The following is a 25,732-nucleotide window of genomic DNA, read 5'->3' on the forward strand; positions in this document are numbered from 1 at the left end:
TAAAGGAAAAGGGTTTAATTGACTCACAGTTCCACATGGCAGGGGAGACCTCAGGAAACTTACAATAATGGCAGAAGGGGAACAGGCATGTCATATATGGCAGCAGGTGAGAGCAAGTGAGTGTGTGAAGGAGGAACTCTCAGACACTTATAAAACCACCAGATCTCATGAAAATTCACTCACTATTACAAGAATAGCATGGGGGACATTGCCACCATGATTCAGTCACCTCCCACCATGTCCTTCCCTCAACATGTGGGGATCATCAGGATTTTAATTCAAGATGACATTTGGGTGCAGATGCAAAGCCTAACCACATCATTCCACTCCTGGCCACTCCAAATCTCATGTCTTCACATTTCAAAACAAATCCTGCCTTTCCAACAGTCCTCAAATGTCCTTTTTTTTTTTTTTTTTTTTTTTTTTTGAGACAGAGTCTCACTCTGAAACCCAGACTGGAGTGTAGTGGCATGACCTCAGCTCACTGCAACTTCCACTTTTCGAGCTCAAGTGATTCTCTAGTCTCAGCCTCCCTAGTAGCTGGGGTACAGGCATTGGATAATTGCTCCCATTCCAAATGCAAGAAATTGGCCAAAACAAAGGGGCTACAGGCCCCCATGCAAGTCTGAAATCCAGCAGGGCAGTCATTACATCTTAGGGCTCCAAAATGATCTCCTTTGACTCCATGTCTCACATCCAGGATGTGCTGATGCAAAGGGTGGGCTCCCATGGGCTCAGGCACCTCCATTCTTGTGGCTTTGCAGGGTACAGCCCACCTCCCAGCTGCTTTCACAGGCTGGCATTGAGTGTCTGTAGCTTTTCCACATGCACATGCAAGCTGTCGGTTGATCTGTCATCCTGGGGTCTGGAGGATGGTGGCCCTGTTCTTACAGCTCCACTAGGCAGGGCCCCAGTGAGGACTCTCTGTGGGGGCTCCAAACCCACATTTCCCTTCTACACTGCCTTAGCAGAGGTTCTCCGTGAAGTTTCCACCCCTGCAGCAAACTTCTGCCTGGACATCCAGGCATTTCCATACATCCTTTGAAATCTATATGGAGGTTCCCAAACCTCAATTCTTGGCTTCTGTGCACTCACAGGCCCAACACCACATGTAAGCCACCAAGGTTTGGGGCTTATACCCTCTGAAACAACAGCCTGAGCTGTACATTGGCCCCTTTTAGCCATGGTTGGGATGCAGGGTGCCAAGTCCCGAGGCTGCACAGAGCAGCAGCAAAGCCCTGGGCTCAGCCCATGGAAACATTGTTTCCTCGTAGGCCTCTGGGCCTGTGATAGGAGAGGCTGCTGTGAAAGCCTCTGAGATTCCCTGGAGACATTTTCTCCATCATCTTGGCTATTAACACTTGGCTCCTCATGACTCATGCAAATTTCTGCAGCCAGCTTGAATTCTTTTCTGGAAAATGGGTTTTTCTTTTCTACTGCATGGTCAGGCTGCAAATTTTTCAAACTTTTACACTCTGCTTCCCTTTTATGTATAAGTTCCAATTTCAAACCATCTCTTTGTGAATGCATAAGACTTAACACTTTCAAAATCAACTAGATCACCTTTGTAATGCTTTGCTGCTTAGAAATTTATTCCGCCAGGTACCCTAAATCATCTCTCTCAATTTGAAAGTTCCACAGATCTCCAGGGCAAGGGCAAAATGCTGCCAGTCTCTTTGCAAAAGCATAGCAAGAGTGACCTTTGCTCCAGTTCCCAAGAAGTCCCTCATCTCCATCTGAGACCACCTTAGCCTGGACTTCATTGTCTACATCATCATCAGCATTTTGGTCAAAACCATTCAACAAGTCTCTAGGAAGTTCCAAACTTTCTCACATCTTTCTGTTTTCTTTGGAGCCCTCCAAACTGTTCCAACCTCTGCCTGTTACCCAGTTCCAAAGTCTCTTCCACATTTCTAACTATCTCTATAGCAGCACCCCACTCCTAGTACCAATTAACTGTATTAGTTCATTTTCACACTGTTATAAAGAAATACCTGAGACTGGGTAATTTGTAAAGGAAAGAGGTTTAATTGACTCACAGTTCCACATGGCTGGGGAGGCCTCAGGAAACTTACAATCATGGCAGAAGGGGAAGAGGTATGTCTTACATGGCAGCAGGTGACAGAGAGCCAAGGTGTGAAGGAGGAACTCTCAGACACTTATGAAACCATCTTGTGAGAACTCACTATCAAAAGAACAGCATGGGGGACACCATCCCCATGATCCAATCACTTCCCACCAGGTACCTCCCTCAACATGTGGGGATTACAGGGATTACAATTCAAGAGGAGATTTGGATGGGGACACAAAGCCTAATCATATCAGTTGTTCAGAATTATGCAGCTTAATTCCTACATATCTGTGAATTTTCTAGTTTGTGTCCTGTTATCAATTTCTAGTTTCATACAATTGTGATCAGAAAAGATGATAGGATTTCAATTTTCTTAAATTTGTTCACACTTGTTTTGTGGCCTAACATATGATCTATCCTGGAGAATGTCCCATGGGTGCTTAAGAATAATGTATATTTCATTGCAGTTGAATAAAATGTTCTGTATATGTCTGTTAGGTTTATTTGGTCTAAAATGTGGTTCAAGTTCAATATTTTCTAATTAATTTCTGTCCAGATGATCTGTTCATTATTAAAAGTTGGAGTATTGAGGTCCTTCACTACTATTGTATTATTATCTCTGCTTTCACATATATTAATATTTGCTTTATATATTTAGGTACTCTGATGTTGAGTACATATTTATTTACGATTGCTATATTCTCTTGATAAATTGACCCTTTTATCATTATATAATGACCTGCTTTGTCTCTTCTTACAGTTTGACTTGAAGTCTGTTTTATCTGATATAAGTATGGCTACCATTGCTTTCTTTTCATTTCCATTTGCTTATAATATTTTTTTCCTATGCCTTCACTTTCAGTCTGTGTCCTGAAAGGTGAGGAGAGTTTCTTATAGGCATCATATAATTGGGTCTTATTTATTTATCCATTCAGCTACCATCTTTTTGTTGGAGAATATAATCCATTTATATTCAAAATCATCAATCATAAGTAATGGCATACTACTGCTATTTTGTAATTTGTCTTCCGGTTGTTTTATTTTGCTTTTTTCTGTGTTGCTTCCTTTGTGGTTTGATGGTTTTCTCTAGTGGAATGCTTTTAATCTTTTCTATTTATTTTTTCTGTATCTGCTATAGAGTATTGCTTTGTGGTTATCATGAGGCTCACATAGACATTGTATACGTATAACAGGCTATTTCAAGCTGATAACAAATTAATTTTGATCTTACACCACAATTCTACATTTTTACTCCCCTCTGCCATTTTACATTTTTGATGTCAAAATTTATATTATTTTGTAAACTGTCTTCTTTGACAATTTATTTTAGCTATAGCTGTTTTCATAGATTTGTCGTTTAACCATCATACTAGAGATGAAATTGCTTTACACACCACTATTACAGTCCTAGAGTATTCAGAATATGACTCTGTATTACTTATACCATGAGTTTTATGCTTTCTTTTGTTTTATGTTATTACTTAGCAGCATTTTGATTCAGCTTAAAGAATTTTTTTTAGAAATTCCTGTAAGAGGCAGGCTTAGCGGTGATGTACTCCATTACCTTTTGTTTGTCTGGGAAAGTTTTTGTCTCTTCCTCATTTATAAAGGACAGCTTTTCTGGGTAAATATTCTTGGTCAGTAAATTTTTCCCTTCAGCTTTGTATCATCCTGCTCTCTCATGGTCTGTAAGGTTTCTGCTGAGAAATCTGCTGATAGCTTTATTTGAACTACCTTGTATATGATATGTTTCTTATCTCTTCCTGTTTTCACAATTTTTTCTTTTTCTTTGATTTTTGATAGTTTGATTCTTATGTGTCATGGTGAACTCCTCTTTAGGTTGAATTTGATTGGAGATCTCTGGGCTTCCCATACCTCAATATTTGTGCCTTTCCCAAGATATAGGAAGTCTTCAGCCATTATTTATTTAAATAGTTTTCTGGCTTCTTTTCTCTCCTGTTTCTGGAAATCCTATTCTATCAACTTTTTACCTCTTGATGATGTCTTATAATTTCTGTAAGCTTTCTTCCTTCTTAATTTTTTTTTCGTTTTGGTCTTCTGCATAGATGATTTACAGTGTTCTATCTTTGAGTTCATTGATTCTTATGCTTTATTGAGCCTACTATTGGAGTTATTTTGTTGCATTTTTTAGTTCAGTCATTGTATTCAGCTCAAAAATTTCTATTTGTTTTTTTTAAATTGCTTCTATTTCATTGTTAAACTTCTCATTGATTTCACATGTTTTCTATTTGTTTAATTTTCTATGTGTATGTTTTTTGTTCACCTAACTTCTTTAAGAAGATTATTCTGAACTCTTTATCAGTCATTCCATAGATCTTCATTTCTGCAGGGTCTATTTTGGGGGCTTTATTATTTCCTTTTGGAGGAGTCATGATTCCCTTATTTTTGTGATCTTTGTGTCATTGTGTTGGTGTCTGTACATTTGAGGAGACACTCACCTCTTTCACTTTTACATGTTATTAAGCAGAAATAGACCTTCACTGTTTCATGTAGCCTGTGATTCTGGATGGGCCAGCTGATAAGAACCCTGGGCAGGCAGAGCTTGCTTTTGGGTTCTCTAGATGGCTGGGCCACTGTCTTTGCTCTGAGTTTAGGTGGGGCTGCCGGCTGGATTCTGCAATCGGGCAGAGTTGATGGCTGGACACCACAATTGTCTCTGATTGGGATGGGTCATAGGGTGTATTTTCTGGCCAGGTGGTACCGCTGTTTGCATTCTGCAGTAAAATAGGGTTGCAGGCTAGGCCCTAAGGCTAGGTGGAGTCACTGCTTAGGATAGATGGCAGCAGCCACTATGCTCAGTAGAAATACACAGTTGAGGTTTGCCTCCCAGCCTGTGTAGGGAATTGAAGTGGGCTTTGAGGTTGGGCTGAGCCACTGTTTGAACTCCCAGGTAGGGAAGGTCTAGCCCCTGAACTTTGCCAAAATGCACCATGGCAGTCTCTTCCTCTGGGAAGAGCCTTGGGGTGGTCTCTGAGGCTGAGTCAAGTGCTCTTTACACTTCCATGGGGGCAGATCTATCTTCTGCCCTTTGCCAAAATGGGCTGTGGAGGGTGTCTTTCTCTCTGGGTGGGGCCTTTGGGTAGGGTCAAAGACTGGGCATGAGGCTGGCCATCTAGGGATACAAGCCAAGTAAAACTTCCCACCACTTGTGGGAACAACCAGCTTAGCTTTGCCAGTGTATTATGTATTGGCTGGTACCTCTGATGTGGTGCCACTGCTGGCAGGTACACAGAGCTACAACCAAGATTTCTGTGCTGATCTCTGTGAGCTCTTTTCCTTGCTTTGTTTCTACCTGACCCTAGGTGATCTAGTCATGTCATTACCCTCATTTTCCCCCATGAAGTAAGACTCCAGTGGGCTTCCTGGGAAGCATCTCAGAATACTTTGACAACTGGATATTTGCCTCTAGTTCTCTTTTTCTACTGTAGAAACTGTGGGCCCAGGATTATCCTCTCTGTTTGGTGCTGTGCCAAGTTGGGGAGGTGGGTGACACAGCCAAAGTGAAACTATTTCTCCTACCCTTCTGATGCCATTTTTCACCGGATTCTGTTACCTATGAAGGTGTCTCAGGCTTATTCCCAAGTTTTGAGGTTTTCATAAAGGTGTTCTTGTCTGTGGATAGTGGCTAGTTGAACTTTCTGTAGTGTGTAGTGAGGACTGGGACCTCCTATTCTGCTATCTTGCTTACGTCACTCCCCGAACACATATTTATTTTAGTTCCTGATTCTTTGGTTTTGCTTAGTAGTTTTGCTGAATTAATTTGGGTTTTGGAGATCTCACTCTATGTCGACTGTTAGCACCAAGTCAGCTACAAACTTAACTGATCTTAATAGGCTCTCTTAAATGTCTGGTGCCTTGGCTAGGACAAATAAATATTACAATTAGATAAAATTCTGAGATGAAAATGTAATGAAAACTTGAGACCAAAGATTAAAAGGAAATATTTAGAAAAGAGCTTATTCATTTATTTTTTAAAATAAGTGATAATGTGTATCAAATCTTTATACTATTAAGATTCTTTGAATATGTCTAAATGAGTGAAGTTATAGCTTTATATCTGAATGTCAGTATTTATAATATACCTAAATTATATTTTTTTGCAACAATTTCAACTTCTCATGAACAATTTCAGATATCAAGATCAGGGTCCAGGTTTATTTTTTGCAGATGATTGGCCAATTGAGTCAGTACTATGTATCAGACAAACCATCCTTTTCCTACTGAATTGAGATATCACATTTGTCACTTAAATACTCTGGTTGAGTTTGAGGTTATCTATTCTCTTTAACCTGTTTTTAACTATTTTTAAGTGTACAATTTAGTAGCATTAAGTACATTTATATTGTTGTGGAACCATCACCACCATTTATCTCCAGAACTTTTTCATCTTCCCAAACTGAAACTCTATTCTCATTAAACACTAACTCCCTATTCCCCCTCCTTCCAGCCCCTGGCAGCCACTGTTCTACTTTCTATCTTTATGAGTTTGACTTTCTATCTTTACTAATTCTATCTTTATGAATTTGCATGTTATTCATATGCATGGGTATCCTTTTGTGACTGACTTATTTCACTTAGCATGATATTCATAAAGTTCATCCATGAACCTTACATTAGCATAATGTTATATTAGCATAACCTTGTATTAGCATATATCAGAATTTCCTTCCTTTATAGGCTGAATAATATTCCATTTTATCCATTCATCCATCAATGAACACTTGAGTTACTTTCACCTTTTGGCTATTGTGGATAATGCTACTCTGAACATGGATATCCAAATACCTATTTGAGTCCCTGCTTTCAATTCTTTGGGATATATACCCAATAACTGAAATGTTTTGCCTATTGCCATGCCAATATCATACTTATTTCTTAGCATTTTGTGATGTTTGTTTCCAATTAAAAGCAATCATTTTATTATTTATACTTCCAGATGCTTATTTCTATTAGAAAAAGCTATTGATTTTGTATATTTTGTTGACCGTAATCACCTTATTATAATGATTCCTGTATTATTTACAATAGAATTTTATTATAGTTTCTTGGGATTGTTTTGTTGTATTCCCTAGTAGTTTGTTTAAACTTTATATGTGCACACACTTGGTGTTAGAGTTATGCTTACCTTATTAAATAATTAACGGGATTTTCCACTGTGGCCGTCATGGAGGGTCACTGTTCTGGTCACCTCTTAAAAAAGAACTTACCATTTGATTGCAAGGAGTGCAGTTAGCTGATAGCCTCCAGCTGTAAGTGCCTTCAGAATCTAAGCTTTTGAGCTGAGCCCATGCTTTTCTTGGGAAGCCACAGCCAATGACTGAGCATGGTGCAGACACAAGGTCCTGGCCATTTCTGTCCAATACCAGACTTTGCTAATGGGCAGCATTTGCTGTGGAGGTGCCATTTGTATAACTGAAACTCTGTCAGATCTGCATGATAATCTGAGGCTCTCTTTGCCCAATCCTGTTTCCTCCTCATATTATCCTTTTTAGGTGTTGCCTTAGTCTGTTTCCCGTTTATAACAGAATACCTGAAGGTGGATAGTTTATAAAAGAACAAAATAATTTGTTTCTTACATTATGGAGGCCAAGAAGTCCGAGGCTGAGGGGCTGTGTCTAGTATGAACCTGCTTACTGGTCAGGACTCTCTGTGGAGTCCCAAAGCAGCAAATGGCATCACATAGTTAGGGGCTGAGTGTGCTAACTCAGGTTTCTCTTCTCCTTCTTACAAAGCCATCAGTCCCATTCTCATGACAAGCCATTGATCCATTAATCCATTAATCTATGCATTAATTAATCCATTCATGAAGGCAGGGTCATCATGACCCAGTCACCTCTTAAAGGCCCCCCTTTTCAGTACTGCCACATTGGGGATTAAATTTCAACATGAATTTTGGAGGGAACAAATATTCAAACCATAGCAGACCTCTTACACTCCGAATTGAGAGAACTATCTACAGTTCAAGATTATGACTGATATGCAAAAGATCATATACGGATTGGCAGTAAAATACATTTTAAAATGGACATGGGGTGTGTACAAAGGTAAATTCCTAATAATTATTATGAAAATCATGCACCCTACCCAAATATCCCAGGAGTAAATGAACCAGTGAATTAATTTGTATCTTATTAACCAGTTCAAATTACTCTTGCCCATTCTCTAAATATATGGAAGTAATTTCTTCTTGCATTGAATAATTCACTTTCACATTCATTGATTTGTTTTAATACCTAGGATGCAGAACAGGTATTATGGATGAATAAATAGAATTCTTAAAAATTCAGATCCTGCTGCTGACTAGATAGGTGAACTTGGGCAAGCTGTTACACCATTCTGAGGCTTATGCATACAGGAAATATTTATCTGCAGGTTCATTTTAAAAGTTAAATATTATGTAAATAAAGTGCCAGGAGAGTGTCTAGCAAATAGTAAGTCCCAAATGTATTCTATAATTATTTTTTTGTTATAAATGGAGTCTCAAGGTCACATTTTAAGTGCAGAGCCACTCATGTACTTGTTTCATTACTCCTAATCTGGAGCTTTTTGTTTCATTATGCTGGTTCTAGGTAAGTAGAAGGATAGGTGAGATGATAGAGTGGTTGGTTGAGGGGACCTCAGAGAAGAGACCTTTAAGAAGGAAGAGGTGATATCTTAACTGAGAATGTTAGGCCAATGTCTCTGGTTCCTTTTGGCTAAAGGCTCAGAAAGGAGAAATGCCCCCAAGCTGGTATTTAATTTATATTTATATTTGAGCAGAAATGCTTCCAAACTGATATTTCATTTTATGTTTATGTTTATATATGATTTACATTTATATTATATGATAATTATACATTTGTTCAAATGTGATTACTACTTTTTTATGCTATATTGTAAACTGCAAAATTATGTGTTTTTATAAACACATTAAACACAATAAACAATAATGTGTTTTTATAAGTTAATCCCATGTTTTCTTATCCAGTTTATCTCAAGTTGAAGAACATCTGAGGTCAGAAAGTAGTAGTGGATCCATAGGATAAGCATAGTACATTTTTTCCAGGGTGTTAATTTTACTTAAAAATAGTGTAGTAACATAGCATAACTTTTACACTAAAATAAATAAAAGCATATTATGGTGTAAAACAAAATTTACATATTTTAAAATAAAATCTGAAGCTTTGACAAATTTTATGACTATAGAATGATCCTTGTGCTAATGTTCACTCTAAGAGATATTTTGGTGGAATATCTTGAGAAATAGTTGGGAGATTAATAATTTGGGGAAAAATATTTTCTGTTTTTATTCCAGTGTTCTTTTTTTATTTTACAAAGTCGAATTTTTAAAATTTACATTCTTTCTTGTAATCGAATAATCTCTTTAATTTTAAGATTATCTTGCCAGAAATTTAAGGAAAATAAAAAGTGCTTTGACATCTTCTGGAGCATTAACAGAGACTCAAAATATCATATTTGCTATTCTGTAGGTAATGTGTGTGTGTATATATATATATACATATATATTTTTTCTGATTTATGTTCAAGTAGTTTGAAGTAAAGCTATATTAGTTACATTGTAACATTTTCCAATTGAATTGCAATGACATCTTCTAGATGTTTTGTGAAAGACTGTTAAAATTTCATCAAAGTAAGGGGGAAAATATCAATTTTTCCTTATAGTAATTTTTTTGTACCTATAAACGTATACCTATTGCTGCCTTATAAAGTTCAACATATCCTCCAGGGGGCACTAGATGCAATAGTAAATGTATTTATGTTATGCAAATACAAATGACGTGTGGAGAAGTAATGAGATGGGAAGGCAGCATTCTGACACCATGGTGGTCATGCTGGAGTCATTGTCGCTGGACAGCATCCTGGTAAATGTGTCTTCCTAGGGATGTGAGTCTAGATCAAGCAGTTTGGCTGGAATGCACTTGGAATCTTAAAAGCTCTTTTGAGTGAGAAATCATCAAGGTAAGATTTGCAGAACCAGTATATATATATGTGTGCGTATATATGTGTGTGTGTGTGTGTGTATATATATATGTCTATATCTATACACACATATATATGTGTGTGTATATATATATATACATATATATTTTTTCATTTTTCAAGAATTCCCGGTTCATTTCACTCTATACAAGGGAATAGACAAGTAAAGTCATATTTATATATACTCATTGCAACTGTAGAATGGGCACAAATCCTATACAATGCTAAACTGTGCTAAGGATATCTAGGCTGCATGTCCTAAGAGAAAGCGTATGTTCAAAATTATGTCATTGAAGACCAGCACACATATATCATTTGTTCAGGACCTAGGACACAGTCTAGGCTGGAGAAACCCTGATTGGGTATTTGAATTCACTCTGGCTGATTCTAGGGTAAACTGTAAGCCTCCAAGGCAGCCTGAGGAGTCCTATATATTCTAAAATATTTGGTTCTAATCCAATATACACCTAATATTTCAGTCCTTCATTGTTTCTAACCTAGTCTATTGATGTGCCATATCTATGTGTCTTTTGCCTCCTTGTGAAGGAAAATCTCTAAATATATTTATAATCACTTTAAATAGCTGTCTAATGCTAGTTGATCTGTACTCACTGCTTATTCAACATCTCAAAATAGAATTGATTTTCTTAGAATGAAACCTGCTCCTTTTAAAGCATTTTCAATCTCAATTCTTGACATCACTGTCTATCTAGCTGTTCAAGGAGGAGGTATATTGTTTTTAGACACCTCTTTCCATTTTAGCTTTCATATCACATTGATCACTAAGATTTACCAGTTTTATCTCCCACATGTCCATTCAGGCCAACAACCTCGTACTTAATGTCCCTGCTTCTAGTCTTGCCTCATTTTCATTAATGCTGTTTGCTAATACCAGGGTGTTCTTTCTAAAAGTAGTTGGACTATTTTTAAGTTTCAGTTCTTTGAATTATACACAATTTGTTACAGGATAAGTTTCAAAAATTTTTAGCAGAGCATACAAGATGTTTCAGGATCTGTCTCTGGTTGCCTTCAGATCCTCATCTCCTCTGCCCATTCTCCATCCCCCCACATCATGTGTGCACAATGAACTGAATATTTTCATGCAGTTTGAGAACATTCACATATGATAAATTAAATTTACTCATCTTGGGGTAGATTTCTATAAATTTTGACAATTACATATAGTAATGTAACCACAACAGTAATTGAGATACAGAAAAGTTTCATCATCCTAAAAAAGCACCTCATGCCATCCCTTTGTAATAAAGCTCTTTGTAGTCTAAGCTTTAGAGCTGAGCCCATGCTTTTCTTGGGAAGCCACAGCCAATGACTGAGCATGGTGCAGACACAGAGTCCTGGCCATTTCTGCGCAATACCAGACTTTGCTAATGGGCAGTATTTGCTGTGGAGATGCCATTGATATAACTGAAACTCTGTCAGATCTGCATGATAATCTGAGGCTCTCTTTGCCCAATCTTTATCCCCAAGCACTGGTGAATTCTGGTCTGTGTTTAGTCCCTATAGCTTTACCTTTAACAGAATGTCAAATAAATGGAGCTGTACAGTATATAGCCTTTTAAATCTCTTTCACTTAGCATAAAGGATTTAAGATTTATTCATATCGTAGTTCTCAATCATTTATATTTACCCCAAGCAAGACAGTCACTCCCCCTAACTTCTCATGTCTTCATGACTTTGAGCATTCTTTGTTTCTGAAATGCCTCGTTAAACTGCTGAACATCTGCTCATTTTAAAAAAATACAAACATCTTCAGCTCATTTGTCATTAAACATGACTACTTCAGGCCAACTTAGATATTATTTTTTCTATAATACTACATTGCATTGCAGTGATTTGTGTAGTTGCTTGTTTCTTCTACTCCAGGGATGGGTAAACTACAGCATGTGGGCTATGTCCACAGGCCAAATCAGATCACTCCACCTATCTGCCCCCCAGCTTTATGTGACAGAAATAGTATGTGGCCTACAAAACCTAAAAGATTTGTCAAATAGCTCTTTACAGAGAAAATTTGGCATCTCCTACTCCACTTGACTATGAAATCTTTGCATCCCCACAATGTAACTATATCAGTTAGGGGCTTGGTTAGGAAAACAGAAACGATGTTACATATTTTAACACAGAAAGTTTTAATATAATGATATGGTTATAAAAATGTTAGAAGGGTGGGAGAAGCATATAGGAAATGTATTAACCAGAGCCCTGGAACCAAAACTCCTATTGTCCTTATAAGAGCTGGAAATCAGCACTTCTGCTTTGCAGCTACCAGAAGTAAACAAAAAAGAATGGCTCCTATCTTCTTTCTTCTTTCTAATCTGATGTGAGTACCTCCAAATGACAGAATCTACCAGAAATCAGTTGGCAATGAAGTCTGAGAAACATCATTTTCAAGTTACTACTCCCAGTAGTTCTAGGGAGAATATAGAGATGTCAGTATGTAGGAGCTGAGTGTCAATGGACTGTATTGGGCACACTGGCATACTGTTGTACATAGTAGGTGCTTAGTAAAGATTATTGAATTAAATGAATATTTGGAGCATTTGGTATACTAAATAAGAATTTCACAGAATACCTAGATTAATAAAACCAGTTCTTGCACACTGGCATACTGTTGTATTAAAGTACTTAAGTTTTAAAAAGTAGGATAAATTATATTATTCCATAAACATAGTAATTTACCTAACAAATCCATACTTCAATTATAAACTCCAGTCTAATCCATGTCCAAAATTCCATGATTAGAATTTCATAGCAGCTTTATTGCAAGTACTAAAATACAAGTTCTTAAATTGGCCCTTGGAAAGATTATGTACCTTAGCATTAACTTTATACCCAACACCATTTGTTAAAAGAGTAATATTTCTTGCCCCCAACCCTTGCCCTCACCTCACATGCCACATTATGTTCCAAATCCAAGCCTGGGACATGCATGCACAATGCTCTACTCTTTTTTTTTTTTTTCATGTTTTGTACATACTTTTTATTTGTTGAATAAATGAATATTTGTCAATATGTACATAACCACATAGAGCGAGCATTAGATTTAGAGAGCAAAATATTTGGGTTCTAATATGCAAAGCCACTTACCAGCTATGAGGGCTTCGGCAAAGAACTGAATCTGAGCTCAGCTCCCTCAACTGTAAAACTAGGTTATTCGGACCTATGTGGCCTACCACACAGGCTTATTGCAAGGTTCAAATGCAGAAACATATGAAAGTGCTATGAATACAACTTAGAGCAATACAAACAAAACAAGTAACAGCAATGGAATTTCAAGCTGAAATTCACACCCTCGGATTGTACCCATGTACTGATGGAGTCAACAAGAAAGTGACAAAATAGCTGATTACTAATGAGAACGAATATGCCATTCTTCTGAGTGGGAAGAATTCTGCAACACCCTGTAGCTTGCCGCTGCAATTAATTACTTCCCAAACTTCACAAAGATGTCAGAGACCCACCATCAATAATTCTCTCACAGAAGCACAAGGGCCAAATGTCCCACGTTTATTTACATATGAAATGTGTTTCATACAGTTATGATGGATGGAGTGCATAACACCTGACAGCAGCAAGACCTTTCGAGGAACCGAACGTTGACTACAGTATATCATGCAAGTATCTATATATACACAAAAGAATTCCTTTTCTTAAAAAAAAAAAAAAGTACAAAACATGTTCAGGGATAAATACAAGATACAAAATGCAAAAGAAAACACAAAACAAAACCAAAAAATAGAACTCTCTCAGAGAACTATAAACGGAAGGGACAGAAGAGTACCTCTGCTGCATTTTAATAAAGCAGAACTACTGACGTTAAATATACTTCTTGAAATGGCTGAACTAAACCCGGGTGGCTCAGTGCTTAAGGTAACGGCCAATTGCAATACACAGGTGGCTGCATTGATAAGTCGGTGGTTGAAGTTGTGCATCCCGACTCTAAGTACCAGAACGTTTGGCAGTAGCACCCAGAACAGGAAACGCCAACTCTTTTGACAGCAAAGGGTTAAGTCAACTGATTTTTTTCTGTCAAGAGCCAGAGAAATACTTGATATTCTTAGTTGTGTTTCTGTAATAGTTAATAAATTACATGACAAAAACCTGACTATATAAATCTATTGGTCTAACTACATATTTGTAACTTTTATAGTAGTCCAGCCCTTTCGTTACTTTCCCTCCTTGTGCTCTTAAAGCCAGCCTTGCAGATCTGCCGAGAAAACAAATCCCATTTTTTTCTTTAGAATGATTGATAGCCTTCCCCATTCCTCAAAATGGAACTGAGGAAATCAGCATTCCTTATTAGATTCCTAGCTTCAGTTTTTATCCACGGCTGGGAAAGGAGCGACCTGCAAGACTGCTTTAAACACCCTTCGGCATGGCCTGAAGACAAAGGCACGTCCACACTGGAGTGCAGTTGTCTCAAATGTGAACTCACTCCCTCAGGGCAGGCACATCGAGGAAGTGCTAAGACACTTAAAAGTTCCTAGGGTTTTTGAGACCCACAATTACTTACAATTTATGTAGTGAATTCTAAAAATTAAAAACACTAAAAAAGGCATTATTTTAGCCTGTAATTAGTTAACCCATTCAAAATCCAAACATACAAAATGGTTTATTTGAATTCAGGAACTGCCCCTGTTACTAAGAACTCTGTTTTAAAGAAACAGTACAAAAAGAAAAATTCTAACCCAAAACAACTCAAATGGTTTTCCACTAAATACTGATACAAACATGTAACAAAGAGTATAAAAAGTTATTCATTTAAATATATACAAACTCTTTTAAACTCAAATACTGTTTTAATACTTATCGAGGATATATACGACGAGGTGAAGGAAGGTACGTTGAAAGAGAATATATTGCAACAGCCTAGACAGTACTGTTAACTCTATTATACTGCAAACTTTTTGTAACAAAAATGTCTTTTTTATTCCAATGTGGACAGGGATTTTCCTCATGGAGCATCTGTGGCTATTTCTCGGCTGAGCTCATCCTTTTGGATTTGATGAAGGCCATGCCGTGTGTCCGCATGTGAGTATTTAAGGCAGCTTCAGTTTCAAAAGTTTTTGCGCACACTTTGCACTTTCTGTCTGACACGGCGCCATCAGGGGATTCATCCTCGTGGCTGGGTTTGTTCTCCTGTTGGTTATCTTCCCCAGCCCCATTTTGCTTGGACACTGGCTGAGGTTCCTTTAACTTGTGTACAATGAAGAGGTGCCTGGACAGAGAGACGTGAGATGTGTAGCAGAGGCCACACTCCCGGCACTGGTAGGAAGAACCATCCGATTTGTGCTGAGGGATGTGTTCGTGGAATTGCAGCAGGTTTTCGGTGGTGAAGCCACACACGGCACACTTGTGAACCTTAAAAACATTGATTTTCAGCTTTTTCAGTGGTTGAGTGATTGCTCCTCGGGGAGGCCTGAACTCCAGAACTGGTTCTTCCAACTTCCGCCTGGGACTGGGGACCTTAGTGTCTTCTTTTATTTCTGTTTCCTCCTCATTGGTGGCATCTGTCATTTCTTTCAGGTCAGGGTCCTTGATGCCATGCATCAGCTGGACGTGCTTCTCCAGCATCAAACGTTTGGTAAAAGTACGTCTGGAGTCTGGGCAGTGCGAGCAGGCGTACACTTTCCTGATGCCTTTGTGCTTGATCCGGTTGTGCCGGCACAGGCTGTGGGACGAGCTGAAAGACTTGTCACACTGGCGGCAGGGGTGTTTCTTCATTTGCTTCCCGTGCTCCTTCCTCACGTGGGATATGTACACATCTCTCTGCATGAACAGGCAGTCACACTCCCAACACGTCCACCCAGGACTGGCCACTTTCTTGGTTTCCATTGATTTTTTCACAGGAGATGGAGATTTCTTTTCCAATTTCTCTTTCCCATTCATGGATTTGGTGTCCTCTTTGTTCTGATTTGCTGAATTTTGAGTTGCAGGCTTAATGCTCAAAGGCAAGTTTATACCCAAGTTTGGAGGCCCTTCAATACTTTTCAATGTTCCATGCATAGACTTGATATGGTCCATCATAAGTTGCTTCTGTGCATATAAAAGAGAACAGTCTGGACACTTGAAAACAGACACCTTCTGGTTTTCAATGTGTTGGTCAAAGTGGCGATACAGCAAGGTTTGCAGGGTGAACACAGTGTCGCACATGGAACACTTATATATTATTTTTGGTTCTCCTATCTTGATGCCAGGATGCTGTGTGTAGGCGTGGGAATGTGTGCTTGGGGCAGACTTAAACGCCATTGGACAAATAGGACACTTGTAGAAGACTTCACAGTGAGAACCTTGAATGTGAGACTTCAGAGCAGCCACATCAGAGTACACAACATTGCAATGCACACATCGAAAACCAACTCTCCTCGTGTAGTGCAGACAGTTCTTGGTGACGTGGGTCTGGAAGTGCACCGACCTGCAGATGGCCCCACACTCAGGGCAGGTGTAGGGAGATTTGTGCTGATGGATTCTCTGGTGTGATGCATAACTGCACTGGTTAGGAAGCAGCATCTGGCAGATAGTGCAAGTCTTTTGTCCACTCGTATCTGCAGCCTGCTGGAAATGTGTAGCCAGTGATGTCTCGTCCTGGAAGACTTCATTACACTCCAAACATTTTAGACTATGTCTACACAGTTTGGAGGGGTCTTCATCTAGGGGCATGGCTGGGGTGATGGGAGTGCTTGAAGGAGCCGATATGACTGTCCCAGTTATGCCAGACTGAATTTTTGTGACAGTGTGTGTGCCAGCTCCCACAGGGCTCTGTAGAGTGGAAGTTGAAGTGGAAGTATTGCTTGACGGAGAAACTATCATTTGATCTGCTGGGACTGGCTTTAAAATTAAGTGGGAGCATTGCATTACCACCCCTTTCTCCTTATGCCCACGGGCATGGGAAAGGAGGCTGCATTTGTTGTAAAAAACGAGGTTCTTTGTACAATGGTTGCACGTTACTTCGATGCGCACGCTCCGTCTGTCGTAGTGCTGGGTCAGACTCTTTTCAAGTGCAAAGGAGTCCCCACACTCCAAGCACTTGTACCCACGCGTCGGTAACGTGATCCCTGCATTGGCGGGAGGACTGAGGTTTGGGATGTAAACAGGGACTGGATTGACACTGCTCAGCACCTTGTTGAAAGCTTCCACCACAGAACTCTGCAAGGACGACACCACCTGGACTCGAGACACCTTTTTGGGGGGTTGTGAGGCTGCTGCATTGATTATTGCCTGCTTTATTTGTTGCTGAGGTTTGGTTAGCACTTGGCGGAGTTCAGAGGTGGCCTGGGCACCCTGAGGCAAAAGGTTAAGGTTGGCAAGGTGCACAGTCTTTGGCACGAGTTTGGCATTGGCCAGGCTGGATGCCGGCACCACGACAGTTTGCTGCTGGATGGCGTTGGCAGCTTTAATGATGGCGCTGCTGGCACTCTGGACAGAGGCAGCAGATATGACCGTGGCTTTCACCGTGGTGTTGTTAGCGAGCTTCAAATTAATGACTTGGGATCCTGCCGTCTTCACAGCAGACACCGGGAGGAAAGCAGTAGCCACAGGCTTGATTGTGACCTGTTTGGGGGTGAGCTCTGCAGGGGAAACTGCATTGGTCACGACCGCAGACTGGAGAGGCGCCCTGGGGGGAGAGGAAAGGACGGCGGCTGATGCTGGAGACGACAGAAGGGATGTCACAGAGGCCATCACGGACGCTGTCTGCTCGGAAGGTTTCTTTCCAGAGTCAAGATCCACTTCTGGCAATACCCTGGTCACTGTTCTCTTGATTTCCCCAGAAGATGTCTTAATGGTTTTTATGCGGACTTTGGGGATTGCTGGTGTGGACCTTGAGGGAGAGGACGGGGATCCTTTGCTGCTATTCTCACTTGAGATGCTTCTGGGACTATCCGGTTGCTTTAGGGATGGTTTTTTGGTCCCGTCGATGAGATTCTGGGATTCAGGAGACTTGTCAGCGGCTCTCGGACTGTCATTTACTTCTTTTGGTAACGGGGAGGATTCCCTCGAATTGGCCACTGGTTCTTTGCAGGAGTCTGAAGCCGCCTTTTTAGCGCTGAGAGCCGCGATGGCAGCGATGCAGGACGAGAGCTTGGAGGACGACTTTGTCTTTGATGGCGCAACGGTGGGGAGGCTGGTGTCATTCTTCTCGGAGCTCGGCTTCCCATCTAGGACTCTGTTTTCCAGCACCTTGTCAGAGCTTTCCTTCAATTTATCCTCTGCTTTTCTGACTTTAAAAGGTTCATAAACACTCAGGTTTATAGAATTGGCTTCTGTTTCTCTCTTAACAACTTTGTTTTTCTCCACATTGCCTGACGTAGAGAGTCCAGTTTTGCTGGAGTTTTCCCCTCCGAGTGCCTTCAGCTTATCGTAGTCCTGCTGGGGAGCCGACCCCGTCAACACATTCGACCTGAAGCTTGATCGCACGTCCTCCTGGTCAGGGGGGTCATCCACCTCGATCTTCTCGTCGTCATCAAACTCTTCAGCACTGGAGATCGGGCTAAACTGGCTGAATGTCGAGTCTTTCAGCGTCACCTCAGAGGCAGGCACATCTCCTTTCAAGGACTTTGCTCCATCTTTACTGTAACTGTCAAGGGAGGATGCTGTGAGAAACCCATTATGTAAGCCATTGCCAGTGGGGTTGTGGCCGTCTTTCTCCCCGCCCTCGGAAGAGTCAATGTTCCGAACATTCTTGACGATAACGCTGACACCCACGTCAGAAGATGATGGTGCGTGGGAGTCGTCCTCTCCGTGAGCATTCTGCTTCATGTGGCTTTCATGGTCATCGTGTCCAGACTCAATAGCTGCTTTAGGATCGACCATATCTGGGATGTCAAATGCTGCCAGGAGGTCATCAAAGTCTGGGGTCTTCATATCCCCCATGGTCATTAATTTGAGCAGATGTTCTTGTGAACCTTGACCTTTTGGAAAGACTTTAGACCAATGTTCAGTTACTGTCACACGGCTGCATTCTCAGCAAATAGGAAAGGGTTAAAAGCAGCCCCAGTCAACAGGCCTTTTGGCCTTCATAATAGTCAGAAGCATCCCCAACACCCTTTAGTAGCTTCTAAAAGAAAAAGCACAAGACAGAACATACCCCCCTTCCCGGGGTTGGCCTTCGCGGCGGTCAAGCCCGGGCGTCTGGGCCGCAGCTCTACTCTTAATAGAGTCAGTGGAACCATGTGGTGGCTATGTACTAGAGATCAAACTTGACTGGAGGTCTCAACTAGCTAATTTCTCTATCAAGTTTCACATGCTGTATATACCAATCACATTTTGCATAGATGGAGGAGTATGTGTAAATATGGCCTATTAGTAGACTTTTGGTTTCCATTTAAGTGGGAGGAATTATTAGAATGAAGATTTAAAGTGGCATTCTTATTTTAAAATTAAATCATGTACATATAAGTCTGCCACAGTTAGCACCCAAAATTCAGTGTGACCTTTATGGCAGCTGGTGATACTCTAATATTTCTGAGTAGTACATAAAAGGTGAAAGGGCGTATCTCCTTTCAATGTGCATATGTAAGTGCAATAAGTATTAATAGGAGTACATACTTGTAGATAATCCTGGAATGTATATCTAGATTTATAATTAGGAACAGTTATGTGAAACTGATATAAATGTCTGTCATCAGTGGTGTTTGATTATCAATTTCCCTTGTGCATTTTGCAAGGACTATAAGTATATGGTAGCTTGCTTTTCTCAGATTTTATAACAGGTAATGAAAGAGTGTTTAGAATTTCTTTACATTCTTTCATATACAATTATATTTGTTTGGCATCTATGAATTTAGATGCAAGGGTGCTTTTTTATTTGTTTTATTTTGCAAAGTCCAACAAGGCATTATAGAATTTTGAAATGTAATTTTGTGTATGAAATTCAATTCTTAACTGCCTTTTTTTAGTAACCCCAAAAGAAATCTCAAATAGTTATTTTATTATATTCTCCTGCTCTCTGCACATATCTCCCTGACTTCCTGGCTCTCTTAATTTTTCATTCTTTGCTTAGCTTTTTTATTATCCTTATTCCCTGCTATATGCTTCAGTTATGAGATATATACAAAAATTCATGAGGAGAAGTAAACATAAAAGGATGTTTGTATGGAGGGTTTCAGATGGTTTTACTTTTTCCTTCGTTTTTTCTATATTGTTTGAGGGGGATAAGCATTAGAAAAATGAAGAAATGATTATTTGAATCACAAAGAAAACTAGCATTAATGTTTTAGGATCTTTAAGAACTTGGTTAGTAGAATTCTTAAGGTACAGGCTCTAAAGACTAGCTTAGTTTTCCCATGAATAGATTAGTTTTCAAATGAATTGGTTTGACTTGTTCAGAATGTTGTTCTTCTTAAGTGTTCATGAAAAAATTCACTGAATTTTGGTAAGATCTTTGCATTTTATATCTCAGACAAAATGATAACTACCTTTTTTTTTTAACTGAATTGTCATTGTGAAGGCAGAAACCATACCTGTTTTTTCCTCAGTCATATTCTCTACGCTTTTAGCTTCAGTAGATATTTGTTATTTAACATATAAGTATACTTAGTAATTAAGAAACATTCCAGCATAAAAATGGTAAAGTATACAAAGTACATTATTATGTAAATATAAAGTAGTGCAATGCACAAAGAAACACAAATGGCCAATAATCATGAAAGGTGTTATACCTCATTAAGAATCAAATAATATAGATGGAAAAAACCTATATATCTTTTTTCCAAAGATTCAAAATACTTGATTATCTTCAGGATTGGCAAAGGAATAGGGAAAAATGAGCACTTTCATTCTCTATTGATAAAATGAAAATTACTTCAGTTCATTCTGGAAAGCAGTTTGGAAATATGTATCAAAGATAGAAGAAATGGAGCTTTTGTTCCCATAGTACCATAGGTAGGAATTTATTTTAAGGAGATATTCGAGTGTGGTGAGGTGTGGTAAGATGTACATGTAAGGATTTTTTTTTTTTTTTGAGACGGAGTCTCACTCTTGTTGTCCAGGCTGGAGTGCAATGGTGTGATCTTGGCTCACCGCAACTTCCACCTCCCAGGTTCAAGCGATTCTCCTGCCTCAGCCTCCTGAGTAGCTGGGATTACAGGCATGCACCACCTTGCCTGGCTAATTTTGTATTTTTAGTAGAGATGGGGTTTCACCATGTTGGTCAGGCTGGTCTTAAACTCCCGACCTCAGGTAATCTGCCCGCCTCGGCCTCCGAGAGTGCAGGGATTACAGGCATGAGTCACCGCGCCCAGCCACATGTAGGGATGTTTATGGCAGCATTCATTATATCATAGAAGAATTCGAGCTCTAAATATTCAAGAAATCTATTAAACAAGCTGTGATTCCTTTATATAAAGAAATACCACACAGCCATTAAATGATGTAGATCTATATTTATTGATCTATAAAAATGTTAATGATACATTGTTGAGTGAAAAAACAGGTTACAATACAGCATGTGTGGAATGATTGCTGTGTATCAGAGGTTGGCAAGCTTTTAGTTGTAAAAGGTCAGGTAGTAAACATTTTAAGTTTTGTGGGTTGTATAGTCTCTGTCATATTACTCAACTCTCCTATTGTAGTGCAAAAGTAGCCAGGGACATGTGTAAAACAGTGAGCATGGCTATGTTCCAATAAAACTTTATTTACAGAAACAGGCAGCTGCTTAAGTTTGCTGGCCCCTAGGATATATGTAAAAATATGTGTGTGTTTATAAACACACACGTACACACCCATGCATACACACACAGACTGAGCGAGAGAATATACATTTCTAGAAGAATGTTTACCCAAATGTTAACAGTAGATGGCTCTGCATGGGGAATTCTAGGTGATTTTCATTACTTTATATTTTTCTGTATTATATGATTTTTATAGGCACTAGGAAATGTCATAAAAATTATTATTTCATGAAAAGACAGAGCCTATTTACCCTTCAGAAAAACAGATTCCTAGTGTAACATCCCAAAGGGTTCTGAGATCTTGCATGTTATATATGTACATATCAGATAAGGTAATATTTAAATATAGTTCACCATTTTGTCTGTGGCAAAATCACCTCATGTCCATGTTATTGTACTTGTTTCTTTAATAATCTCCTTGCGCCTGGTTTTTATGGCTCTTCCCCATTGTGTTACATTCACAATGACCAGATTTACCTAAGAATATTTTTTGAAATCTACAATTGTATTATCTCGGTCTTCTAGAACCTATCAGAAGTAACCCAGTTTTGTAATAGAAAATAAATACACATATGCACACATACACTACTTTCCAGGCTCTTCTGTTTCTGTTACTGCCAGCTTTCTGATTTCTCCTCCTATCCCATTAGTATAGGTGCCACCAAGGTTCTGTCCTTGTTCTCTTCTTCCACTACATTGTTGCCCTTGGTGTGCCCGTGTTTTGCCACCTCATGGGAGGGCTCATCTGGAAATTCATGGAAGTAGGTGATAGGTAGCAAACCATGTCTTGGAAATTTACTAAAACCAACACTCACAACAACCAGTTACCCATAACTATTTTCAGCTCCTCATGTAGGCTTTAGCTTTCTGTCAAATTTCTCTTGTAGATGTGACAAATTTGGATTTATTAACTCAGCTTTAACATCTGGATCATCACAATATATAACTTTATAAACCTAGCTTTTCAATGTCAGCCTTGAAAGTGTCATGTTTGTGACTTCTGGATATGTATTTGGAGACACAGAAAAGTAAAAGCAGAGAAGCCAGCTGATCTTACCCATCATATAGGCAAGGTATGTTAGTAGCCCTGACTAGCTAGATTGCTGTGGAAATAAAAAGACGTAGATGCACTCTGGGATTTTAAGAAGACAAATTAGCAGGATTTGGTGATGGACTAGATTTAGAGAGATAAGGTGAGGCTCCATCAAAGATAATTCACGGTTTGCTGGCTTGTGCAAATGGGGTATAATGGCTACCCTTTCCCCCACGAAATAGAAGGCTGTCATCATCTGCTGAGAAACAGAAGTGAGGGGTCAGAAGTCGAGGACTTTGCCAGCCAGGTGACAGGAGGATGGATACTTTAGGCAGAAGGAGCAGCATTAACAAAGGCTTGAAAGTGTGAAAATGATCAGTGTTTTCTGGAAATTTTGAATACCGTAGTGGAATTAGAACACAATAGTACAGGATGTGGAGTAGGGAAGGGCAGTACAGAGCAGTGAGTTTGGAAAAATAAGCTAAAGCCTGATTGTGTCTTGAATCCCATGCTAATTAGTTTACCTTATCTTTATAATTCAGCTGTTCTCAGACAGTGAGATTCATATACAGCTAACATTTTATATCCAATTGATGGACTAATAGAGTTGCCTTCTTTTATTTCGTAAAGCAATAATGAAAACCATTATCTTACTTAAAATATCAGAGAGCTCTTAAAAGACTTTATTTTTCACTTGACAATGGTGGCAAAATAAATCCTAGAGTCAATATAGAAATTATTATAATTATCATAAGACTTTATTTTTTAATTAATGAAGAATTGCTGGAAATTAATAAACACTAGATGTCTATTTGAAAAGAGGAACTCAGAGGCTAGTTACTTAACTTCAACACCTTAGAAAAACAGCCACAAATCACCAGTCAAGTGGAGAGCTTGAGCAATGAAGATAGTACTAACAGCATTGCTGAGCCTTACCATATGATAACATGCTTAAAAGGGCTTGGCAAATGCTGAACTTCCACTGTCCTGGAAAGAATAACTATTTATGCTTAGTAAATTGGACAAATGCTGGGTCAGTTTTTTAAAAAAAATTTCTGAAGATGTGCTAAGAGAGGAATGAAGTTCATGTGATAGTTTTAGAATTATAAAATTTGTAATTTTAAATGCCCATTTCAAAATATTGATCTTCAGTGTTTATCATTATTGAGAAAGTTTTCTTATATTTTTCTTTGTACATGTTTTAAAATATCCATCAGTCCTACTCTTATGGATGATTATATATGAGACTGAATACAATATTCTGAATGATTCAAATATTCTCTTTTTTGCAATATTAACTGTTATTTTTCCTTTTCTTCCACTGTCTATAATTTTCTGTTAAGGAGGTCTTAAAAAGTGCACACTCAGCATTTTCTAATTTATAAGAATTGTAAATTTACAGGAATTTCAGGAATTGTACTAGAATTGACATAACTCTAAATTATATTAAAGGAAGCTAAAGAACATATAAATCATGCCAAAAATACTTAGGATTGGGAGTACTGGATGCCTCAGGGAATTGGTAATTTGATACAAAGCCTGTCACCTGTTAAAATTTATCCTGGGTAAGTAGTGACTGAAAATCATTATGACCTGACAGGTGTTCAGGATCGTGTGTAAACTGAAGTGGTGAACTCAGTATAGTTCCTATTTGACACATGTATGCATTACTGAAACCACTGCAACATTAATTGATAACTATGCTGGCAATCTTGATTGAGGTGCCAAGGACTAACTGGCCTGAACTCTTTTCACCCCTACTAATGTGCCTTTTAAAATAGGTTCAAGTGTGCTTGTGTAGCAGAAAAGTGTGTTCGGGCCTGTTCCTTTCACTAGATTACTTTACTCCTAAAATTGACCATCTATATTTCCCACAGTGGCTCCCCTTATTATAACATCTTAGAGTTTTGTTTTTTTTTTTACCCCTGGCAAAATGTTTTGTCTGTCTTTTGAATAATCAAATTAGATAAAACATTAAGTTGCAGGTACCCACAGGTATAAGCAGTTCCATTTCCCTGCATTCTTTCCTTGGAATTTAATTTAGAAGCATGAATATGCTCTTAAATATACAAGAATTCACATCAATCTTAATTAAATATTACTGATTTTTTTCAATGCAGTTAATATTTGTTATTCAAAAAATTGTTGCCTTATGTACAAGCGAGTCAGAAATAAAATAAATCCACTCAACCTTTCCTAGCGGTAGCAAGTGGAGGAAAAGAGAAAGAAAAGGATTGATTCTCACTGGTATCGTACAGTGAGGAGAACAATTTTTCCTTGCTAACAGATCATGATAGTATGCAAGTCTACATACATACATTTATCCCCAGCCATGCCAGCAGCAAGACTTTAGCCAGGTGGGACCATAAAAGAAACAGACCTTTAATAAGAATCTAATAATTTTTTAAATTATATATACTCTAGTGTCTCTCCAGCAAGAACATAATTGTGCTGCTTACAGATGACAGGAATGCTTTTTGTTTAGTCTTCTTTAACTAGCAAACTATTCTCCCTTTTTACAAATCCTTCCAGAATGCTAAGGAAAGTCTGAAAAAAACAAATCTTAAACGTGTCTGCGTATAGGCAAAAATAATGATGGTATGAAATTTAAATTGGTTTTCCAATAGGTGCAATAAATGTAACTATATGTCACAATTTTGCCTCATGGTTAGCAATATGTCTTTGCAAAATTGCTAACCAGGGTTATGGGCATAACTTGTGAGGATGGGACAAAACCAATTTATTTGTAGAATGAATTCATGAATTCATTAGCAGTATGCATTTATAAACTGAGCAGTTCCTAGACTCGACAGTAACAAATTGGGCTGATTATAACTGAATTATTCAGTTTTGCTTTGCTGCTTTTGTAAAATTATACTGGACATTCCCCAAACATTACTTTGTACTCTACCTTAATAGCTTTGGTAGTGCTGTCTTATC

At 38.7% G+C, this 25,732-nt stretch overlaps 2 protein-coding genes across 3 annotated transcripts in view; one reads left to right on the plus strand and one right to left on the minus strand.

The window, feature by feature from the left end:
* The window catches only part of C2BH2orf88 (chromosome 2B C2orf88 homolog), a 328,152-nt gene that overhangs the window by 135,804 nt on the left and 166,616 nt on the right, over positions 1-25,732 (plus strand). The window lies entirely within an intron of this gene.
* On the minus strand, positions 13,545-22,333 carry LOC455444 (zinc finger protein 532). The gene has a single exon (XM_054679999.2). The coding sequence runs from the start codon at positions 18,965-18,967 to the stop codon at positions 15,062-15,064; it is 3,906 nt and encodes a 1,301-aa protein (XP_054535974.1). The 5' UTR covers positions 18,968-22,333; the 3' UTR covers positions 13,545-15,061.

This window comes from Pan troglodytes, chromosome 13, assembly GCF_028858775.2.
Source record: "Pan troglodytes isolate AG18354 chromosome 13, NHGRI_mPanTro3-v2.0_pri, whole genome shotgun sequence".
NCBI lineage: Eukaryota > Metazoa > Chordata > Mammalia > Primates > Hominidae > Pan > Pan troglodytes.

Bases quoted from the DNA above. Each gene is read 5' to 3' on its own strand.
- LOC455444 (XM_054679999.2), bottom strand. From the start codon at position 18,967: ATGACCATGGGGGATATGAAGACCCCAGACTTTGATGACCTCCTGGCA.